Genomic DNA, 23,598 nt, shown 5'->3' on the forward strand with positions numbered 1-23,598 from the left:
CAAGAGCTCTGTGCTAATAAAACAGTAGGTGGAATAAACATTCTCGGTCCCTGAGGGGTTTTGTGCCGGCATTAGACAGATTGACAGACGGCAGCAGCATATTAACTTTTTTTTCTTTGTTTTATGAAACATGCACACACAGAGAGCTATTGTACTGTACGTGTTTTCATAGACACATTAATATATTCATAACAGACTTGTCAGTGCTTGTTATCTCCACCAGGGATCATGCAATTGGTCATGTGTGCATGTGTGTCTGTCTGCAGCTAATCTTGCAAACTCTTGGACTAATCACCCTCACATTTTGTGCGCATGGGTTTGCTCAAGGACCACTTGTGGTTTCAGTGATTCACGCTTGTTTAAAAACCAGTTTAACTGACTTTAGGGTTGTAGCGGTCAGCTGGTTTTAAGGTTTATTGTGGTATGAAAATTGATGGTTATCATGCTGTGTACATGTGTATATCTACAGCCAGACAGAGAATCTCCTCTGTGCTTGCTGCGTCCTTCAAGACTGCCCGTTAGATTTTTTACACATACTTTTAGTAAAAACGTGCCTTCAAGTTTCAATTCATAATAAGCATTTGGAAAAAAACAGGAAGGGACTAAAGCACTCATCCTTAGGAAAAAAGTTAAAATGCCTTTATTGCATCGGCAGGTTCTAAAAATAGAACATGATTAAAAACAATTACTATTTTGATGCGTTTCGGCTTCCAGCCTTCATCAGGAATCAGTCACTTCCTGATTAAAATAAAAGTACTCTTTAAAACCAGGAACTGAGGGAAATGCTACCATATGTGAGGAAACACCAGAGGCGGGAAAAAAAATATAGATAAAAAGATATAAGAAAATATTTATAATATTTACAATAAATACATAAATAAAATACTCTAAATAGTAGATAAAATGTGAATGAAAGGATAATGGCACAAATAATAATACATAAAAATGTTAAAAATAATAAAACAATGTACCATCTAGTAAAATACATAAATATAGTATAAATAAATAGTCAATAAATAAATGCTTAAAGTTCAATTAAAAGCCAAACTAAAAATTAGGGCTTGAGTTTGCTTTTAGAAATATTATTATTATTGATAGTGCAGCTGAATAGAGGCAGTAATGTTGGGAGATGACATGCAGAAAAAGGCTGTGAGCCAGAAATGAGCCCTGACTGCTGCAAAGGGCTGCGTCCATATGAGCTCGAGTTCGATATATAAATGATTATTTTGTGGGTGTTCATTAAAGAGAGGATAAAACTCCTGAATCGATACTTGCAACTCCAAATAATTGAAAAACCAACACATATTGAGACTAATGTGCCGTGTCCACAGGTGGATGTACCGTGTTACTGTTCCCAGATAAACAGTCTGAATGAGTACACGCCTTCGCTTCGCGCTTTGAGCAGCAGAACTGAAAGGAACATCTCTGTTGGCAGCATCAAAGCCTGTCGCAGCAGATCCCAAAGGACCCGGCTAGCCAGCTTGAAGCTCCACCTGTACAGGCGCCGGCGCTTTCATCAGCTGCACATATCACAAAACTGGCATATCTGCTAACATAGCTGCTGCTAGCAACTATACGCTGTCTGCAGCTCCCCATCTTTCTCTCCCCGGAGTCATAGCTGTTGAAAGGCCGAGGCGACTTCACACCTTATCTGAAGCTCCTGTCATTTGACACATGCAAAGGATGCTGGGATTATGGCAGAGGGAGGCTGCATGCATGCTTTGTCTTTTGTCTGTCAGGAGAAGTCAGTGACTTAATTACAAAGAGTGATGTACCGGGGCAGCTGCTGAAGTTAGTTGTTTTGCAGCTGAGCCATGTAATGAGAGTTTCACATCAAAAGATGAGTGCGGCGCCAATGAACAGATGGTCTGCTTTTGAATATTACATCTTTATTACTCAGGATAGAACAATAAACACCAGTTACAAAAACAGATTAGTTTTGCCGACTGACCATTAAGGACGTGTGTAGTTATAACCAGGAGAAATCGATACGGTTGTTGCCTTTTGTGTGCAAACAAATTCTTTATCCTCCAATCAAATATTCTCTGCCACACCGTGTTTGTGTGTGATTTATTGTGCACTTTTTGGGGAGCGTGAGTGCGTCCCAGCTGGAGTGAAGACTGTTTATATTATTGGTGATGAAAGAGGGGCCCCCAGGGGCCTCAGTAATGGGCTGGGAGGCCTCTGACTTCTTATAATGGCCTCAGCGTGTGTGTGTGTGTGTGTGTGTGTGTGTGTGTGTGTGTGTGTGTGTGTGTGTGTGTGTGTGTGTGTGTGTGTGTGTGTGTGTGCGTGTGCGTGTGCGCGTGTGTGTGAGAGAGAGGCACAATTGCAGCACTACATAATTGTCAATGGGAGGACACATTTTTACATAATAAAATGAAGTCGATACACAAAGACACAAAAAGACAGAGAGACGGATCCCGTCCCTCACATAAAGGCAGGGACACAAAGACACACAATGCGCCCCCCCCCCCACACACACACACACACACACAGACACACTAACACACAAACTCTCACACATTGTGGTGCCAGCTGAGCCCAGTGTGTCCAATAACAGCAGGTGCTGTCAAGTGCAAGCACAGCAGACCTGCCCTGACATGAACACGCACAGACACACACACACACACACACACGCAGGTGGATGCACAAATGTCAGCGCACCACACACTCATTCATACACCCTCATCTTCTTGTAACTCTCGCATCCAATAAACATTCTCATAGTTTGATCTAATGTTGTTTAGATGTAGTTTACACAAGGTTACAGTGAACGTGTGTGTGTGTGTGTGTGTCATACAGCGTGTGTGTGTGTGTGTGTGTGTGTGTGTGTGTGTTAACCTGCTATTTGGCTGTGAAAGGCTGTAGTGTTGCCATATGGTCTCACATTAGGGCACTCTAAACTCAGCCATCCAGAAGTGTGTGTGTGTGTGTGTGTGTGTGTGTGTGTGTGTGTGTGTGTGTGTGTGTGTGTGTGTGTGTGTGTGTGTGCGCGTGTGTGCGTGTGTGCATGCGTGGAGAGTGAGAATAACAGAAAGGAAAACAAAGCCTTTTATTTGATATGTAAGCTGTTGGTGTTTAAACACTTACATAGCTGAGTGCAGAACTGTAAATATTAGTCTCTTTTTGGGCTAAATGAAGATAATAGTGGTTTCTCTTTCCTTCCTTCGTTCTGTCGCATTCTTTCTTTCATTATTTGTTTTGTTTGTTTATTTGTTTTTTCATTGTCTTTCTTTAAACCATTCATTTATCATTCATTCTTTCTAAATCTCGTGCATTTTTTCATTCTTTCTTGCGTGTGGTCTTTCATTCTTTCATTCGTTCTTCCTTTTTTGTTCATTCTTGCTTTTTTGTTGGTCATTCTTTCATTCATTCTGTCTATATTTTGTGTGCTCCTTCTTTGATTATTTCTTTTGTTTTTTTCTTTCCTTCATTATTTTATTCATTCTTTCTTGCTTTGATTCAGTCTTTCTTTTCTTTTTTCTTTGGTTCATTTTGTGTGCGCTTTCATTTTTTCATTCCTTTGTTTATTCTTTATCTTTTGCTTATTCTTTCTTTCTTCAATCTATGTGTTCTTTCTTTCATTACTTTGTTTGTTCTTTCTTGCTTTCTTTCGTTCTTTGTTTTGTTTGTTCTTTCTTTCATTTTTTCTGTATTTTGCACATTTTTTTCTTGCTTTCGTTTTTTCCTCTGTTTCTTTCTTACTCTCATTTTGTCTTTCTTTTATTCTTTTGTTTGGTCTTTTGTGAGTTTGTTTTTTCTTTATCTTATGCATCCCTTATTTCATTTTTTCGTTTGTTTCTTCATTCTTTCTTTTCGTCCGGTCTTTCCTTCTTTCATTCGTTCATTCTTTTCTCATTCGCTCTTTCTTCCTTGAACTGTAAATAGCCTCTTTTTGCGATAATTTAAGCTAATAATGATCTCTCTTTCTGTCTTTCTTTCTTTTTCTTTCTCTCTTTCTTTTCTTAATGCACCATCTCCTTTGTCTCCCGCTTCCTCTGCCTCCTCGTGTCTCTCTGTCTCGCTGTGTGTGTGTTAATATATTTAGCAGTGCCGTATCATACGCTGTGCTGACTTCATTAACTATCTCTGCATGAGGCTCCAGTGACTGAATGATAATAAACCTACAGCACACACACACACACACACACACACACACACACACACACACAGTCTTGGGAGCCTAACAGTAATACAGTAATGCATAGATATCTGTTAACATTTTCTGCAGGGTTTCTTACTGTCAGTAGCAACAACTGTTGTTGATTTGTTTTGTTTTTTTCTCACCACTAATCTCTTCTGCCTCCTCCTCCTCTTCTTCCTCTCAGGTCAGCGTGTTGGAGCGACAGGTTATAGACTTCCTGGGCTACCAGTGGGCTCCCATCCTGACCAACTTCCTCCACATCATCGTCGTCATCCTGGGCCTGTTTGGCACCATCCAATTCAGACCGAGATATGTCACCGGGGTGGGTTTTACACACACACGCACACACATACACATATGCACACACACACAAACTTTTGAAACATCCATTTTACATATCCTTTGCCCTAGATTTAGCAACAGCCCCTCATTAGCCTTTGCTCAGCTCTCTACATCGCATAACGAGGGCTGAATAATATTGGATTGGAGTGACAGTTTAAAGGTTTTTATTTTCTGTCTCACTGGAAGTTTTCAAGGTTTCGTAGCTCTGCCATCCATGAAAATCATATCATAGCCTTTTAACTGCGCAATGTGTACACAGCAGTGTTAGAAATAATGTGTTAAACAACTGATTGTCTCTCTTAAGTTCATACCTAAAGAACGCGCTGTAAAATAGCAAAGCTGCATTTATATAACAACAAATATGGCCCCGTTTTCATTAATTATTGAAATAAATTCCTGCCGCTGGATCCAAGACTGAAGCAAGACAATGCAAATTTGATAATTATTTATATACTATATAACAGGTTATAACACCGATGTGAGTGGGAGGAGGAATAACTTACCGAGCGGAATTTCTTTGTTTCTCTTGTTTCTGGCAGCTGTCGATAAAATAATCCAAATGTCAGAAAAAACTTTCAGAAGTTCCCACAGCAGCTGCAGGGCCTCCACACGGCCCTCCCACACATCGCAATACACGCCGCTGACAACCTCTCAGAGACCTTCACGTGCACTGGTGATGCGCAGATCGGCTGTGACGTCATCCGTGTCCGTGTATGCGCATAAATCATTCGCCCGCCACCCACACGAATTCATTATTTCCTCGATATCAAGACCCGCACCCACATGGACTTTTCACTCATCCTCTAGCAGTCGCTGTAGGCTATGTTTCTTTTTAATTATGTATTTTATTGATGTATGTTTTCTTAAATGATTTAATTTAAATGATTAGAAAGGCCACTTTTAGTGATTGTAAACCTCTAACAGCAGTGTCACTACAGCGAATAGCGTAGGATGTTTAAGGAGCAAAATTATAAACTGTTACTATAAACTTGACAAAGAAAACAGAAATAAATATTGAGCTGCTAAAAAAATCAATAAAGCTACGCCGTTTCTCATGTAAAAATGCAAACAGCATCTCTCTTAATGGGGACACACAAATAGTTTCAGTTGTGGTGATCCCTGCAGGTATTTAAAAAAACTCAATATCATCAAAAAGTGTGATGAAATGGTATGTACAGGTACATGTTGCACTGAAGTAAAATTTCATCCATCATTATAGCTTTTGCAACAAGTTTGATTTTCTGCATTTTTGCATCAGTCGAAAGCTTTTGGAGAGTTGTTTCACCGTGAATCATTGAAGAAAATGTGCCAGCGAGACACATCAGTGACAGGAGAGGAACGCGGCGTACAGTATCTTTTCATAACTCCGATGGCTCACTTTTAACAGGTCAGGTCACACAGACAGAAAGAGAGACAGTGTGGAGACAGAGAGGGAGGACAGTTCAGCCCCTTCATGCAGCTGTGGTGCCAAATACAAGAGAGAGTGGAGACAGACAGGGAGTTGCCTCCAGTGGAGGGAAGCAAGGGAGCGAATATGTCTTATACTGTGTTTTTTTTCCAGATGAGAGATTAGAAATATGCATACAAAAAAACAAACCCAATGTGCAAAGGCCTTTATTGAGTGTTTTCACCTTTTAAAGTACCCGGTCTGTTTGTTTTGGAGAGGAAGAGACCACCATGGTTAATTTGGCTCCAATCCTCCTGCACTGATGGATTAAAAAATGCATCCGAAAAAAACAGACTGAGTGTGTGAAGGTCTTTATACAAAAAGAAACTCAACCAGGCAGCAGTACACCAGTAGCTCCTGTGCTCAGCGATGTGAAATTACTTTTTTCTCAGTCTAATCTGGCTTTGAAGAGAGCGACACAATAACTTTAGGCCTGGAACACACCGCCTGTGTGAGCAGCGTGTGAGCGGCGCAGCACCTGTTGGGTTTCCTTCAGTGCCCTTGTTAAAAAGTTAGAGCAGCCACACTGTCTGCATGAGCTCTGCTCAGGTGCGTCTCAGCTGCATGCCCATTTTTTCCGCGTGCTGTGCGCGGTTGTCGGCTGCAACAGACAAGGAAAGTGGCGTTTTGATAATTTCATTGACTCTATACCACCTTTTACTTCAGTCTCAAAGTCTGTCACAGAGTGGAGGAAATACAAATATATCTGTTTTTCTCAACCTTCCCTGATCCAGTTTCAAAACAAAAGTCTTCTGACAAAGTCTCTGTCCACAGAATCCCATCAGTTGTTGACACATGGCATTTTATTGTGAAACATTTGCAAGGCCGTGTTGTTGACAATGCGGGAGCTTGCACGGCTTCTTAAATGAATGTGTATGTGTTTATAAATGTGGAAATACAGTACTCATAACAGCAGGCAGACCTGCAGAAGTCTTACAGAAAGATCGCTGCTCGTGTGAACACCGCAAACGTGCAACACGCTGCAGTTCAGCGAGGTTGCCGTCACGTGCTGCTCACGCATGTAGTGTGTTCCAGATGTTCGTTCTCTGACACCTTTTTAAACATTGTAAAAATAGATATATAGACTTAAACTGATATTGATTTCTTTGAGCAGGACTTGTTTTAGGTGGTAAAAATAGGATTTGCTGCTTCCCCCGTCCACAGCAGTACCTTATGCTGGTACACCTGTCTGCTTCTCCAAACTGGGCAACTGACATCTACCATATGTAATACACTGACTATGGATAAGTACCTCATACAACCCCACTTCAAAGAATCAGAACTACCCCTTTAAAGTTAAAATTCTTCCTTTTGGTAAAATTAAAATGGCTGCAGGTATTTATTATTTCACCCACCGGCAAACCATCCGCTAATAATCAGAATGCTAATTTTTATGACCTGCCCCGCCTAATTCTGCGGATTAGCCGCATTGCTGGCAGATATAACTGCAATCTGTGCATCGCTAATGCGCACGCACACACACGCACACACACACACAGACACACACACACACACAAACACACACACAAAATTAAATGAGAAGATTCAGATAATGAAAGGGAATGAAAGTTTGAGCCATGTTTTATAATTTCTGCCTTACTTCTATCATTCATTCTATCCTGTTATAACTCCTCTTTACACACGCACACACACACACACGCACACACACACGCACACACACACACTCACAGTTCTTCTATTTTCTCTCCCTGTCTGATTTGATTCAGGTGATTGGTTGCACTCTTTGCCGTTGTTTTTGTTTCTCCGCATCCTAACAACATCAAAAGTGAAGCCTCCCTCTGTCTTTTCTCTCCATCTCCAGCTCGCTCCGAATGCAAGATATGAACATGCTTTTTTAATTCTCCAGCAAAGGCCTGTCAGATCTTGTCTGCCTCTCACTTTCTTCTCCCTCCGCCTGTTTTCTCTGCAGTACGCCGCCTGGCTGGTCGTGTGGATGACCTGGAACGTTTTCATCATCTGTTTCTACCTGGAGGTTGGAGATCTGTCCAGAGTAAGAAAACTTTTCTGTGGATTTATTTCTGCATCCTTGTCAAATACACTCTGCTGTCCAGAGTAACAACAAAGACAGAACAAAGGCGGCAGTATGAAAGTATTTATGAGGCAGGATTTCAGGAGTTAGCATGAATTTCTAAGGCCCATTTATATTTAAGTTTCCAGAATCTCATATCAAAATTCAGATGCAAGAAAAACGCTGGCAGTTTTTTATACTTTTCTCAGCATATCCCAGACAAATTTCCTCACTATAGCCGTCCCATGAATGAACACCTTTGACTGTAACACCATGATATTTTGCATTAGTCCTCGCTAACTGTTTCTTGAACTTAAAAATTCCTCTCAAATCATGTAAACTTTCTTTCATTTTAAACTACTTTTGGATATTTTTAGGTAGTAGTTGATTTTTTTTTTGCACATTATTTGAACTGTTCTGTGCTTTCAATTACAAAAATATTCATGCATACATAGCGGTTGTGATGATTGCTGAGGTTGGCTTGTCAAAAACTGGAGCTTTGCGATATTGCAGCAGCCCGTCTAACAGCCACTCATAAACTAGCACAAATCCAGGGATGAATCCCCTGACAGAAGCATGAGTGATACAAAAGTTTTGTCTCCACTCACTCACCCCGCTCTGTTACAGATCACCGCTCTCTGAAACTAGACTGTTGTCTTTTTGATATTCTCGCTGCGAGCCAGCATCAGCACACATGATCATTTGTGAAGTAAAGGAAGTGTCTCTCTGTAGCATCACTCTGCTGTCACCAGGGAAAGGTGTGTTTGTGTAGCTCACAAACTCCCCTTCCTGTATGATAATAGGCCGCGGAACGATGTCCCGACTGAAACTGCTGAAGCAGCTTTCTACCTGTCTCCTCTGACAGGAAGGGTCACATAATTTCAGCGCCATTTTAGTCTAACTTCAGCTGCAATAATCACAGGGGCAGGACCCTGTCAGTGGCCACTTCCACACACTGCTTACTGACACAGTTACACTGGAGAGGAGGAAAGATCAGCTGTGCAGGTCCGAGAGGGGGATCTGTTCACACCTCTTAAACATTTTTAAACTATGTGAAGTTGCAGGTCACATTAAAGGTCCAGGGTGCAGGATTTAGGGGTATTTACTGTCGGAAATGGAATATAATATAACAGGTATGTTTTCTTTAGCGTAAATTTACCTGAAAATAAGAATCTTTGATTTTTTTTACCTTTGGATGAGCCATTTATATCTAAATACGGAGAGTATTTTATACACTATTTTATTTTATTTTATTTTAATTTATTGTTGCTTTGTGTGAAATTGCTTTATTCTGTGTTTTTATCTGTTTAAATCACAAAAATTAGAACAAATTATTCAGAAAAAAAAGGAAATAAATAAATATAAAAAATAACTTAATAAATTATCAATATACATCCACAGAACAGATTCCCAGCTTCTACAAATATCCCCGTGATCCTGCCCCTGCATTACTTCACCTGCACAAGATAGATACAATGTACATACTGTGTGTAATATCAAAGTAAGATATAAAGTTATATACAAATATTTGAAAAGAAGTTTGTTTGTATTTTTTTAAAAGGAGATATATAATAATAAAATAAAATAGACTTACAAAGAATTACAACAAAAGGAAAGAAAATCTAATACAAGTTAAATTAGATATTTTACAACATGAGATTAATAATGATTGCAACAAAACTGTTCAGGAGACAATATTTGTATTTATATTGAAGTAATTCTAGCCGGAAGAAGTTTCAGCCAGTTGCAATCCTCACTGCTAGACGCCACTAAATCCCCCTAAATCTCACACACTGGACCTCTTAGTGTAAACAGAGTATAATTCTCACCATCTGATTTGTGATGGTGTTTGTCTGCACAGAAACCGATATGAGATATAAGATGAGGTCACACAAGTCCTTTCAGACTCACTCTGCAGAAGTCGAGTCTCTCTGCAGTAAAAAATTAGTCAATTTTGAATACAGATTATCAACTTGCACAATTAATTAGGGCCAATCAGCGCTTCCATAAACAGAACAAATCAGTTGATGGGAGTGCTGATTATGGCTGATTACACTCTGCGGTGTGGTGTTGAAGAAATTATAGTTTTCCCATCGCAATTTGCTCCAAGTTACTCCCTCCATTGGACAGTTATGTAACATGTCTGCCACCAGTTTTAATAAATCGCACATAATTGCACTTATCGCACCACATATCAGCTACCCGAGTCCTCGCCTTATTTCCAGCCAGTCGATCATAATTACCGTTAGTTTAGACCGCTGCATATTATTCTGCTATAGTTTTCTTCCTCTCTCGAATTTTTCCATACGCTCTTTTCCTGTCTGTCTGTGCTACCCACACACACACACGCACACACACACACACACACACACACACTGTGAGCCTTGTTAAGTTTTGTTGGCATACAAACTAGGACCAGAAGTTTTACAGTTGTATAAAATCCCTGCCACCCTCTGTCTAGAAACCTGCAGCTTCACTGATCTAACATTTTAATGATATTTACCTCTCACTGTCCCCGAGGCTTACTTTAACCATCACAACAACCACCACAGCTGGGAGGACAGGGAGCGGCTGTTTGGGCTTTGTTTGTATCACACTGAAAACACAAGTTATTTTAGAAGGCTAGAGAGCAAGTTGGAAACATGTGGAAAAGCCGAATAATAACGGCTCAAAGGTTAATTGAATAGATGAAATAATTATGTCACCGAATGTATCACTTATATTCTGTTATGAAATTATATGAGTGTAATATTTCTCTTTATTTTACTAGACTTTATTTTACTTTCAGACTAAAATCATCACATCTGCTTTCTAACGAGGGTGAAGCAGCCAGTTAATTAGGGACATCTTTATCAATTTCCCGCTGACCAATCACAGAGAGGCACATTCGGACCAGATGCTGAACAGCTTATTTTTATGACCGGAATCGTTTTCATGCGCCTCGTACAAGGGCAAATCAACCTTGACCCAGTTACTGACAGAGAGGGGAGCCACAAATGCCCGCCCCCCCACCAAACCCCCGCCGCCCGGATTCAACAGCTGTTGTATGAGATACGAATCCATCACCTACCGTTCCAGGGCTTGTCTCCTGACCTGAGGGTTATTATTACACTGGACCACATGTAAAAACAAGTGTGGCTGTGTTTGTGACTGTTGCCGCTCAGTCAAGAACAAACAAAATCCCCAAAATATGATGAAAACAGGTTTATGCTCCGTTGGGGGGACTGCATGATGTCAAACAAAAAAAAAGAAACTGCTTAAACAAAGTGCATCATTTTTTCTATTGCTGTGTTAAATGTGTCCAGAAAAACTATGATTAAAAAAAAAAAAAAAAGAATGTTGTTTTTTCTTTAAATAAAAATTAGAGATATGTGAAATTTCTTGGAAGTTTTGTCCACAAATAAAACTTAAACAATGTAAAAGACAGACAAATGACGAAATGAACAAATAATTGTTTTAATGCAGAAGTCATATTCATACACGACAAACTTCCCACCGGTTAAAAACAACACATTTGTCTCTGCAAAGGGAAATAATAAATAGGAATTAACAGGAGCGGAGAGGTGATATCTGATCACAAATGGTACCTTGAGACCCATAGAGAGGCAGTCTAATTCCAGAGAAAAGACAAACATAGACCTGTCCAAATTTAATCAAATTACCCAGGATGCATCTTAATACTAAGTGGAAACAAGGCCTATGATGCAACAAGCCACCAGTTTCTTAGTGGACAAAACAATAAAAAACATACTTGAGAACCAAGAAAAACTTAGTTGTTTTTACTCTTTGTTGACTAAAATGAAATAATCAATTGACTAAAATGGCCAAAACTACATTTTCAAAATTAGCGCAGTATTGTTAACAGCAGAGATAGCCGCTGAGGTCAAAAGTTTAAATCTGACATGATGACAGATCAAGAGATCAAACATACATGGGCTGGATAGAAATCAAAGAGCAGGATGAGCATATACCATAGTTTATGTATCCCAGTGAGCAGACTGGATCAGAGGAGCTCGTTGGTGTTTGATAAGGGTAATGATGGTGCGCTCTGTGCTTCAAGAATACTGTGATAGAAATGAAAATCTCTTAATCTCCCTCTCTATTGCTTTCTGATGCTGCTTCCCTCTTTTCTCAGTCTCTTTCTCTCCTCCTGTGCCTCACTCTCTTCATCTCCATGTAATTCATCCCTCCTCTCCCTCTGCTCACCCTATAATCAAGTCTTTTTCATGTTGTTTTGCAAAGTGCCACGCAAATCTGTCCCGCGCTCCTCTTCCGCCTCGCTCCACTTCACCGTCTCGCCTGCTTTTCATTCACTCTCTTCCTCTATATTTCCAATGTCAGGACTCGAGGAAATGTGTCGCTGTCAAGGAGGCTCAGCTATTTATGGTCAATAGCGATTCATGGCGCAGAGGCTTTATGTATCGGCCAGTGCCGAGTGCCAATTTAATACATTACTTTATACACTAAGGCCATTACTTTGGGGTCACAGGACAAAAGTGGCTGCGACAGACTCCCATTTTTCTTCATTACAGAGATCTGACGTCTTTCTGTGTATAAAAGTGGGAGAGAATCAGCCTGGCTTTGATTTATACCGTGTTATCAGTGATTCTTGGATTTGTGCTGTAGCTTTGATGTAATTTTCCGGTGCCAACACTGTTTTTATCCATGAATAGAATTCATATCCAGATTGAGCATCCCCAGCGCCAGTGAGTTTATTAGAGCACTGATCAGACTGTCTGGGAGGTATAAGTGAGCACTTGGAGGCTGGTCTTAATGAACGCAGTTATATTTCCATACAGAAAGACAACGAAAAAGACAGACGTTTGTAGTGCAAGTGTGCAGGAAAAACTCCTCACAGATTATTTGATTTTCAGCCGGTTGACTGCAGATATTCCCAATGTTCCAGTGCAGCAAAGTCAGACATATTAAGGCTTCAAAGGTATGAACTTTGCCAAACGCTTTGAGATTTCCTCTTGATTAGGAAAGTAAACCAGACAGAGAGTGAATTTGTGGGACAGACAGCAAGGGGGGGAAATGCGTCAGAGTTCGTCAGCTCCGTTTGATATCAGACGGCCAGATGGACGGACGTTGGAGGAACAAACAGATCATAATGATTGAGATAGTAGTGGCTTTGATGAGACATCTTGCCATGAGTCACTGACATGGTTCCACGCAGACAGTAGGGTTTAACTCAAAGTTAGATGTGACGCACTTTATCCTCCATCAGTTATTTTGAGCTTAACACTGGGAACAGCAATTTACAAAGCAATCTAAGCTCAGTGTCCTCTTACTCACTTGTTTTATAGCTATTGACCATATAACACATGATTTTCCATGAGGGGTGTAACAGTTCAGATACCGAAACATCAAGTTGAAACTCCACAGTTTGTATGTGTTTTTTTTTGTGTGTGTTGCAGCAGCTGTTAAAACAGCAGGCGTGCACATTCACAGATTTTAAAGCAAAGCATGCAGCCTTGTCTGGTTTTAAAAAAGAACTGTTTGAACTTTTGCCGCAACACAATTGGGAAGGTGCTGCATTCGCCAATTAAATTTCTCTCATAAAAGCTGCATGTCCAAGCTCAGCAACTGCTTTCTTCACTTTTTGTGTGTACAAATAACTGCATCATAACTTGTGTTTCCCATTCTTCCATTTGACTACGTCTCACACCTCTCCATGACGGCAGGCTTCCTGGTGTTTCTTGCCATGTGGAAAACACATCGCACAAACTAGTTTGTTTCAAGCATCCCCTGGCCTTGTATTAAAACTTTATATAATGATATTAAGAAAAAAATGAGAAAATATTTCTCTGTGAAGCAGAAAATGTTTGGTATTAAAGCTGGAGTGCTCTCTTCATTTTTTTTTTTTAATTTTATTCTTCCTCTGAACAGAGTTTCTTCTCTGTCAGGAGCATCCACTCCAGAAACCTTTCCTGGATACTCTGTCTGAATTTTATCCGTAGCCTCCGCCATACTTTTAGTCTCTGCAGAAGCAATCAAGAAGTGGAACTGCAGCATCGAGTTACTGCCCATACACCTGTCTGAACGATAGCTAACAGTACCATTGATCACGAGCACAACGATTGGCACACGCAGCTGTCAATCATGATGTCAAACTCCCCTTTCTATAGCATAAAATAACTAATTATAACCCCACTCAACAGCACAACTAACACTTGAACAAAGTGTGATGAGGACCACATAAAAACAGAAATCACATTTAGGAATAACATTTTTGACTTAAACTTTAAGGGTTTAGTTTTGCACATGTCCCATCTAATAACATAGAGGGGGGCGGGGTTTATGACCTACACTGCAACCAGCCATCAGCGGGCAGGTTTGTTTTCGCCTCACTTTTGGGGAGCTGTCATGTCGTCCTTCTTGAGTAAGCTAAACAAAAAGCAGTGTCAAACAGAAAAAGACAGCAAAAATTGAACAAACATTACCTAGTGACAGAAACCACCTTTGTTAAAATTTCAGTTTGGCATTTTTAGTTTTTAGTTTGGCCTATGTCCCATTCACTAACATGGAGGGGCGGGCTTGATGACCTATACTGCAGTCAGACACCAGGGGGCGATGTTTCACTTTGGGGGAGGTGTCACGTTGTCCATCTTTATGTACAGTCTGTGGTTGAAACTGTTATCAAGTTTTCATAGCACAGATACACCGATACCAACTGCGCCTTCTCACACTCTCTTATTGTTAATGTTTGATGAAGTTATTCTGCTGTTCTCTGCTACTAACCAGAAAAAAATGTTTTTGTGGTGTTATAGCCTTGTTATATTAATCTTTTAACAAGGGTTTAACATTTTAGGCCCCTGATGTCAAGTTTTCTCAGCATTTTCTTTGCATCCAGATATCAATATTTGTCGAGGTGTTGAATCAAAGTTAGATTACAGTACTGTGACAACACAAACATATGTCCACGTGTATATATAGAAGTGCCACAATCTAGCTTTAAAGTAGTTTATTAAGTGACTCTGTAAAATTTCTGCTAAACAGCCGATTGATAAACGGCTTTATCACCGTCTTATTACAACATGTTTGCCTTCTCAACCGTTTGATGGAATTTTAAATCTAATGTGTATCTTTGCCTCCCATAAGGTCCCTGTAGAGCCCCAGAGGTGAGATAAGGTGTACATCCTGTGTTGACAGTAATTTGAGTTTAAGCCTGAGATTCGTACCATATATCAGTCTGTCACACTCCCGTCCCTCTGCCACTCACCACTGCACTATCTAATATAGCAGCGATGCCATAGAATTAATCTTTAAAAAGATTTCTGATGTGGCATCCCTGACAGATTTGGAGAGGAGCCTGTGGAGAGGGAACTGTCACCATGTTACAAACACACACACACTTGCATATTCACATCGACTCTCTCTCTCTCTCTCACACACACACACACACACACACACACTGAGACAGCTAACTGTCAGTAGTCCAGTGTGTCATATAAAAGATGCAGCCACCCTCTGGGCGTCAGATGACACACAGATACAGACACATAGATACACACATGCACCGCGCTCGGCTGTCAGTCATGTACTGAAGGGGTGGGGTGCTGTGTGGGAGGGTTATGCCACATGCTTTTTTGCATACTGTATGTGTCAAAGTGTGTGTCTGTTTGCTCCGCTAGTAGCTGGAGAAGCTGTCATTTTATCAGTCAGGAGAAAACATGAGGGACAAGCACCAAATCCGAAAACAGTCTCAAAAAACAGTGACATGTTGAATTTTATATCTCTCCGGGCTACGGATAAGCATGTTAAAAAAAATTCATATTCGAGTATTCACTTATTATATTATAGTGTGTTTGAGTACTCGCAAAAAAAAAATCTAACAAGAAATGAACAAGCAAAAAAATTGGAACCATTTGTATATTATTTATTCACAGCGTGTATTGAACTTGTGAAAACAAAACTATTATAATTAATTATATTTGGATTATACTGCATGAGCTGTGTGAGAGTTTGCAAACAGATGATTTAACTGTTAACTAATTAATGACGCTTGAAGAGCTGTGGTATAAAATCGATATCACACTCGAGGTCGTGCTGTTGTACTGTATATCATCACCACTGTGATTATCCTCGACACTCAGCCTGCGACCTCGTGCCTACGACTGAATCACGGAGAAAAGAGAAAAAAGAGTGGAAGGTCGCCTCACAACCCTTTTTCCTGCCATATGGCAACTCAAGAGGGACACACAATATAGAACAGTCTGTTACATTACAGTCTACAGTAATGATAGATAAATACTGACCGTCGGCCTAATTAAGAGCAGCTGTGAAGCTGAGTGATACATGAAGAGTTAAAAGTCCCAGTGATGTTGTACTTAGTGTCAGCACTCAGCGTCACTTTACTTTTATATTCATTATATATGCATGTGTTTTTTCTACAAAGTAAAACAAAAAATAAAAATAAATTGATGTGATCTCTATGTGGTGAACGAATACTGTACTTGAGTATTGATGCCCATCCTTAGTCCAGGCATCTTATTTCAGTCCCAAAACACACAATTGAGGCAGAAAGAGAGTAGCTGCAGGGAAAGGGATAGAATGAGAGATAAAAATAAAAGATGAAGGGAAGAAAAAGAAACTAAAGAAGACTGAAAGATTGGGGGTAGAGGAGGCAGGCATCAGGGGCGGACAGAGAGACGGAGAGGTTTAGACAGGCGAAGGTATGATGGGATCTATAAAAGATGACGTGTTATGGGATGAAGCCACATGCGAATCAGTGTCCCTTTCAAGAGAGGAAAGAGAGAAAAGAGGGGAAGAGGGAAAAAGAAAAAAACAAACAGAAAGTTTGAGCTATAAAAAACCTCAAGGGAAGATAGGATCGCTTATCTAACAGAAAAAAAAATCAAATACGTCTCTTTCATATCAATTTCATATCAACATCAATAGCTGCTGTTGTCAGTTGTGGGCGAGCTTTTTACTGCAGGATAAATTGTAGAAGAAATATGACAGTAAATCAAACTGCAAACCACCCAATTCATCTTGGGAGGAAAGTGGGGGAAAAAAAAAAAAAAACACAGATTGCCGGGGCCAGTTTGAATGCTAATAGTCACTTAATTTTACTCCTCCCAGCATTCACTCTGCACAGCTGATTGAGACAATGAATCAAAGGATCCCGCACATTTAATCATAGACGTTCTCGTTAAAACATCCACCCTGATTCACTGAGTGAATGCATCAACCCGGGCTGTGTTTGATCAATGGATGCGTTTGTTGAAATCGTGGCATGAAATTGCTTTTTTTTTTTTTTCATCGACACGTCTCTTGTGGGACATTCCCACCAACCAGTTTTATCATTCTCAGCCCTGAGCCATTATTGCTGCTGATTCAATTTGATTATTCATTGTTACTGTATAGTTTCATGTGCAACGACGAGAGTTGCTTTTTTTTTTTTTTTTGCGAAATTAGAGCGAGCTGATTGAACACAGATTGGCTGTGTGCCGCAGTAGATAATGGATTTGATTGACTTGCCTGCTGCAGTCAAACTTGCTCCATGGTTCGGGCGTTTGGTGTTAACTTTGAGCCTTGATTGTAATGGATTTAGCCTTGCTGTGTTAGCAGTAATGTCTATTTTATTGTACACGCCAGAGGAAACTGCTGAACTGCCTATACTTTAAAACCTCTTTACCGTTATGTATATTTCTTCAAGGTTTTGGTCAAATGAGCCTCCTCTGTTGCCTGAGGAATGACTCTTAAATCTAACAGTTAAAGTAAGTTTCAGTCTATTACAACTTGGGCCTTATTTTTGAAGTTTAAATGAACATTTCCGTCGATTATGATAAAATTGTATTCATAAAACTACTATCATAAAAACACATCATCATCATTATCTCTTCCAAACATTGTTTAGCAAATCTGAGGACTTTGGTTAATATCTGTCTGATTGGTTTTACGCTGCAGAAATAAGACCCCAGTTTTAATAAAGCAGAATCATCCTTTTACAAATATGCCTCAATAACTTGAACTTCAGAAATGTTTTCTTTTTATGTTTCTTTAAAGCTGCATTATTGACATTCTGGGAAATAAATATCACTATTAAAAGTAAATGTCACTATTAATCTTAATGTTAATTTTTGTTTACCTTTTTGTTTAATTTTGTGAAAATGACAAGTGGAATTACCTTGTTTTGTAATAGCTATGACATTTGCAGGAAATTTTGTATTGTGTTTGTAGGAGCCAACTGTTATTACATTTGTGGGAAATTCATTATGTTTTGGGATTATTGCATCAACAATTGCAGATTTGGATTACATTTGTTTATTAGGGTGTTATGAAGTTGTTCCGTGTTACAAACCCGTTCAATTAGGAAATAAAAAACAGTAGTAACCTCAGTAACAGCGACTGAGGAGGGACCCCTCAGCTGATGACAAAATGATACATAGAAGAGAGAGAACGAGAGGCAGGGAGGGAGAGGGGTGATGCACGGCAACAATAATAGTACCAATAAAATAACAATAGTGATAGACATAAGAAATTAATAAATGTTAATTATAATAGCACGTAATATCACGTGCAAATATTTAAGGTTTTGTATCTGGCAATAAAAGTCATATGTGTATAATAATAGTGGAGCTATGACTGATAATAATAACAGTAGTAGTAAGCATCGAGTAGGACCACGGCATCAGTGCGACTACGATCCAGGGGCAGATGAATACATTAAAATGCAGAGTTTTGTTATAAATCTGTTTGTGTTCATATAAAACGCAGCCTTTAGATCCATTGTTAATATAGAAATATTGATTACTGCAGCTTTAACATGCAACTATTCTGCTGTTTTCATTCCTTTTTCAACGTACAGCTCACTTATGGCTGAAGGTGTGGCTTGTGGTTTTTCAAAAAAACCAATTAACCCATTGAAAGCTTGAATTAGCAACCCCCCTCCTTTTGTGTAATTATGGATCCCACCTGGGGTGCCGGCAGCAGTGCTATAATTGGCCCGCCAATCTGAAAGATCGAAGGGGTTAAAGTGGTTATGCTGAGGCATTTGCTTAGAGATGGTAATGGGTTTGGGGTGGTTAAGGTCAGGGTTAGGATCTGGAACAGACTTCATCTCCACACACCACCCAGCACAAAGCAAACAAACAATTCCCCAACACCCCCAACCAATCAGATAGGAGAGAAGTGCTTTAGGCATTATGGGTTAAGGCCTCATCTAACACCCATGGGAAATCACGGCAAAACAACGTAGAGAGATGCACCGTGACTGATGATATTGGTGTGAAATAACACAGACAGAGTGACATAGAGAGAGACAGTGGAGGGAGAGAGGATGATAGAGCAGGGGATAGAGCTCAGATAGAGATGGAGGTTCGGTTAAATAGAGTGAAAAATTGACTTTAGAGAGAATAAAGCTAATATCGGCCACTCGCTGATTATCTGCCCTTTAGTTTGATGATCTGCTGAACTGAAGGTCTGACTGCTGCTGTCTGTCAGAATGTCAAACTGACTGTTTTCTTTACTGTCTGTCGGCAGCAGCTCGTATGTTCAGAGCATGTAAGAAGGTGTTAGATTGTGTGCGAGTTTTTGTTATAAGTGTGTGTCTGTGTGCAGGGAGCAGATGCTGAGGCACTCGTGGGGAAAAACTGGCACTCCCTCCCTCTCTCCCTTATGCCCTCTGTCCATCCATCCAGAATATATCTGGGTCTGCAGAGTAAAAAACACAATTATCTCAGTGCTTCAAAAATGCCTTGAATGCTGTTATTTAAGCTCTGTATTGTTTTATTAGAAATAGTGAATTGACACATTTGGTAATAACCAGTCCAGACAGTGTGAGCTGTGAACTGAGCATTTGCATATCCTGAAAAACAACATTAATAGATTATAAAAAAACTAATTTTGTTTATGTCACATCTGCTTTGATCAGAAATGGACTCAATGTCGCTAAATTATTCATTTCCAAGTGTCCCTTTTTCTGTTACTGCCAAGAGTTAGAGCTTTATTTATTTTGTTGGACACAGTTTTTTGCCAGATTGTCTCCGTTTTATTTTGGCTGAAAACTTCTGGTCATTTTATCAGTTGGTGGGTAGGTATGATCTGGTCTGACCCATTTCTCAATGGTCGGACGAACTTTGTTGTTGCCATGTGTCCACCAAAGTGTTTTTCAAAGCTGAAAGGCGCTCTTCTTAAAACATCAAGCTGGGAGTGCTAAAGCACTTTGGTGGCACAATGTTTTTTCCGTCGAGACCAAAGATGCTTCTGATGCTGTGGTTGCATGTGGTTGCTGTGATGCTGTAAAAATGTCGGCTCAATTTAGAGTACTTGCTCAGGATGAAGGGAAGGCTCAAGCACATTTTATTTTATTTTATTTTACATTATTTTATTTTATTTTATTCATCCTTTATTAAACCATAAAAAAACTTCTTTAGATTAAATCTCCTTTTCAATAGTGCCCTACAGCCAAGACAGGCAGCAACTAAAGTTAGAGACAGACAACATGGAACAAAAATAAAAAATCAAAATATACAACTCCAAAGAAACAACATAAAAAGAACTAAATTAAGTTACCACAAGGAAGTACTAAAAAGTATATGAATATTTGCTATAAATAAACCATACAAACAAGACAATTAAAAGACCAGCTAAGATACACGCTGACATTGGCATGTGGAAGATGACATGCATGAGTCCCACAACAGTGCTTCAAACCAGCCTTCATCGGGCGTGAGGAGAAAAGAACTATTCCAGCAGTATTCATTTCCCCTCCGCTGTTGTTATTTTAAGGTACTTATCAAAACCAATGTTACAAAGTGCTTTGCACATAAAATCACAAACACACACAAGAAAAAACTTAAAATCAACCAGAGCAGTGCCAGACTTAAGAGAAATGTCAGGACTCTGTGAGGTATAATAATAATAATAATCCCCTTTAGAGAAATTATAGGAATGCTTTTCTTTAAAGAAAAAAAAAGATGTCTTCAAATGTGTGGCTCTTGGTCTTTGTGCCCCTCATCCACTACGATAGGATAGCTAGGTAAAAAGTGACAGTGACTCAGGCTGTGTCTTATCTGACTTTGAACCTTTTCAACTCACAAAAACACCAAACATGCAGAATAGACACTCAGCGCTTCATAGCTCTGCTGCATAGTTTAAATATGTAGCATTGAACATTGCAAAGTATTAAAAAAATAAGTCTGCCTCAAAAAAGAAACACTTTGGTGGACACACAACGCGACCATTTTGAGTGTGCTCAGTACACTGTGGCCAATTTATTGATCTTGAGACAATGTGCAGATTTTTTTTCCACCATTGGTTGAAAAGTAGAAATTTCATCAACAAAGGCTGACCACAACTCCGGTTTTTATTTTAATTGTTAAACTGTTCTCGAATGTAGCCCCAGGTAGCATAAAAATGGCATCAGGGGAAATACGATGTTCAGTGGTCTTTCCCCTCCATCCCTCCATCTCCAGGGAGTGGAGGACAAAGGAAAACAGAGAAGAGGGAAATTGAGGGAGAAAGAGAGAGAGGAAGAGGTGGAGAGAGAAACAGATGTGGTTCGTTGAAGCGGCACTAGCCCACAGTCAGAGACAAAGACCTGAGAGCCCGAGTGCATGATCCTCAACTAGCACACTGGAAATTATAGACTCTGTGTGTGTGTGTGTGTGTGTGTGTGCGTGTGTGTGTGCGTGTGTGTGTGTGTGTGTGTGTGTGTGTGTGTGTGAGAGAGAGAGAGAGGTAAGAAGAGAGGTAAGACACACAGAAAGAGGAGAGGAAATATGTGGAGCTCAGTAAGGAACACACACACGCACACACACACACACACACACACACACACACACACACACACACACACACACACACACACACAGTTAGATTTAGTAATACGGGTCTAGTCAATATTTTTTGTTTGAGGTTGCAAGCCAAACAGCCCATTCATCACCAGACAGATTAATATCTCAAGATTATTTTGGAGCTATGGCTTCATCATCCTGGTGGGCTAAATGCTGCAATGCTAAATAAATTCCACCATATAAAATCAATTCATCAATGCCATCACACAGCTGCAATTTAATTGTTTTGTATTCCACTGGTGAGCGTGGAATAATTTGAGTGTAGCTTTCACATCCTCTGTGCAGGTTCGTGAGCACTGGAACAGTTCATATTTGGATAATTTGTTATTATAAAAGTGCTATCTCCAAACGCTGGTACTGCGCTCACTTCAGAAAAACTGGCCTAATTTTCTGATATGTTTTTTAATATGAAGGTTTTTTTTTTTTTCCATCTGTGGTGGTGGAGGCTTGTTGTCGCGTCTCGCTGCTGCTGGATGAATAGAAAGGAGATAATGCATTTTTTTTTTATTATTATTAGTACCAGTCTGGTTCCAGGCTTTATTACAGACCCTGTAACCTCTGTGAACTCCCTCAGACAGATGAATGGAGCCGAGATCAGAGAGATGCCCGTCTCGGTCTTGTTTTATTGTCATGTGGTTTGTTCCACATCGATGTTGTTAAGTAAACCACACAGACAACATGACATCACCTTGACACAGCTTCAGTACAGACGAAATGGAATTTAAAGCAATAAACATCTTCCTAAGAGTTAGATGAGAAGATTTATACCGCTCCTTATGTTTGTGCGCCAAATATGAAGCTACATTCGAAGAAAAGGTTTGGTTTATGTACAGATTTAAGTCACAGAGACTTAAATGTTTCCCCTTGCTTACAGTCTTTATGCTAAACTCAGCCTGTCCTGGCTTCAGCTTCATAGACAAACGTGAGAGTTTATTTTTTCAAAAAAATTCATGCATTTACATGACGTTAGAAAAAGTCTAAAGATTGTGTTAGTCTGACAAAAACTGGACTTTTAAAATACATGTAAACTGAAATTGGAATTGAAGTTGGACCAACACGTACAGATAATGTGACTGGATGTTGATTTAGTCCGGCATGTGCACGCCTTATAACTGGAGCTGCAACTATAACTGGATAGGATAGGGACTGTTTGTTATTTTGGAGGGGGGAAGGGGTGCTGCAAAATGGGTAAAGCATTTAAAAAAAGGACTGAGGAGGGAATGGTGTTTTGAATTTTGGCTTAGGTGAGGGACAAACAACTTTAAAGGGTAGTATTTTATATTTATTTTAAATAAAAAGTCACACTCCAGCCACCCCCTTCCTCTAATAAAGGCACCGAAGCTAAGCGATGTACTGTTGTGAATGGAGCCGCAGCAAAACATATTATAGCCACCTAAAAAAATTATATCTGTTTAAGTACACACGATATTTTCATATTTGTTCTACTTTACCTTCCATAAGAGCTGATGGAGGCAGTGGTAGAGCAGCAGCTCCGCCTTTCAGTGGAGTAAAAGGACTATTTTTCTCGGTGGAGACTAAAATTTTTGGTATAACAGCTTCAAATCTGTCAGTAAGGGCTGCGGTAAAATATTCTAAATGTTACATAAAATTAAACGGATATAGACTTTTTTAATGTGGCTTAAAACTAATCAGTGGAGGCAGAGTTTGCACAACGTTGTTTGATTATGTGTACATGATGTGATGGTTTTCTACCCAGAAGTTTCTGTAAATAAACAGTTGTGATTGTAATTCGGTTTATATCATAGACTGTATAAATATTATAAGTCTATAGCAACTAGCTGAAAGATCGACACCTACCTATAAATCTATT

The 23,598-nt window shown here is 39.7% G+C and overlaps 1 protein-coding gene across 2 annotated transcripts in view; it reads left to right on the forward strand.

Moving 5' to 3' along the window:
* Window positions 1-23,598, forward strand: part of nkain2 (sodium/potassium transporting ATPase interacting 2) — a 102,439-nt gene that overhangs the window by 42,467 nt on the left and 36,374 nt on the right. For both annotated transcript variants that reach the window (XM_042503742.2, XM_088089622.1), the window contains exons 2-3: window positions 4,332-4,469; window positions 7,867-7,947. In XM_042503742.2, coding sequence (XP_042359676.1) covers window positions 4,332-4,469; window positions 7,867-7,947 — 219 coding nt within the window. The remainder of the gene's footprint in view (window positions 1-4,331; window positions 4,470-7,866; window positions 7,948-23,598) is intronic.

The sequence above is a fragment of the Plectropomus leopardus genome, chromosome 16 (assembly GCF_026936395.1).
Source record: "Plectropomus leopardus strain MGB_pleo_1.0 chromosome 16, ASM2693639v1, whole genome shotgun sequence".
NCBI lineage: Eukaryota > Metazoa > Chordata > Actinopteri > Perciformes > Serranidae > Plectropomus > Plectropomus leopardus.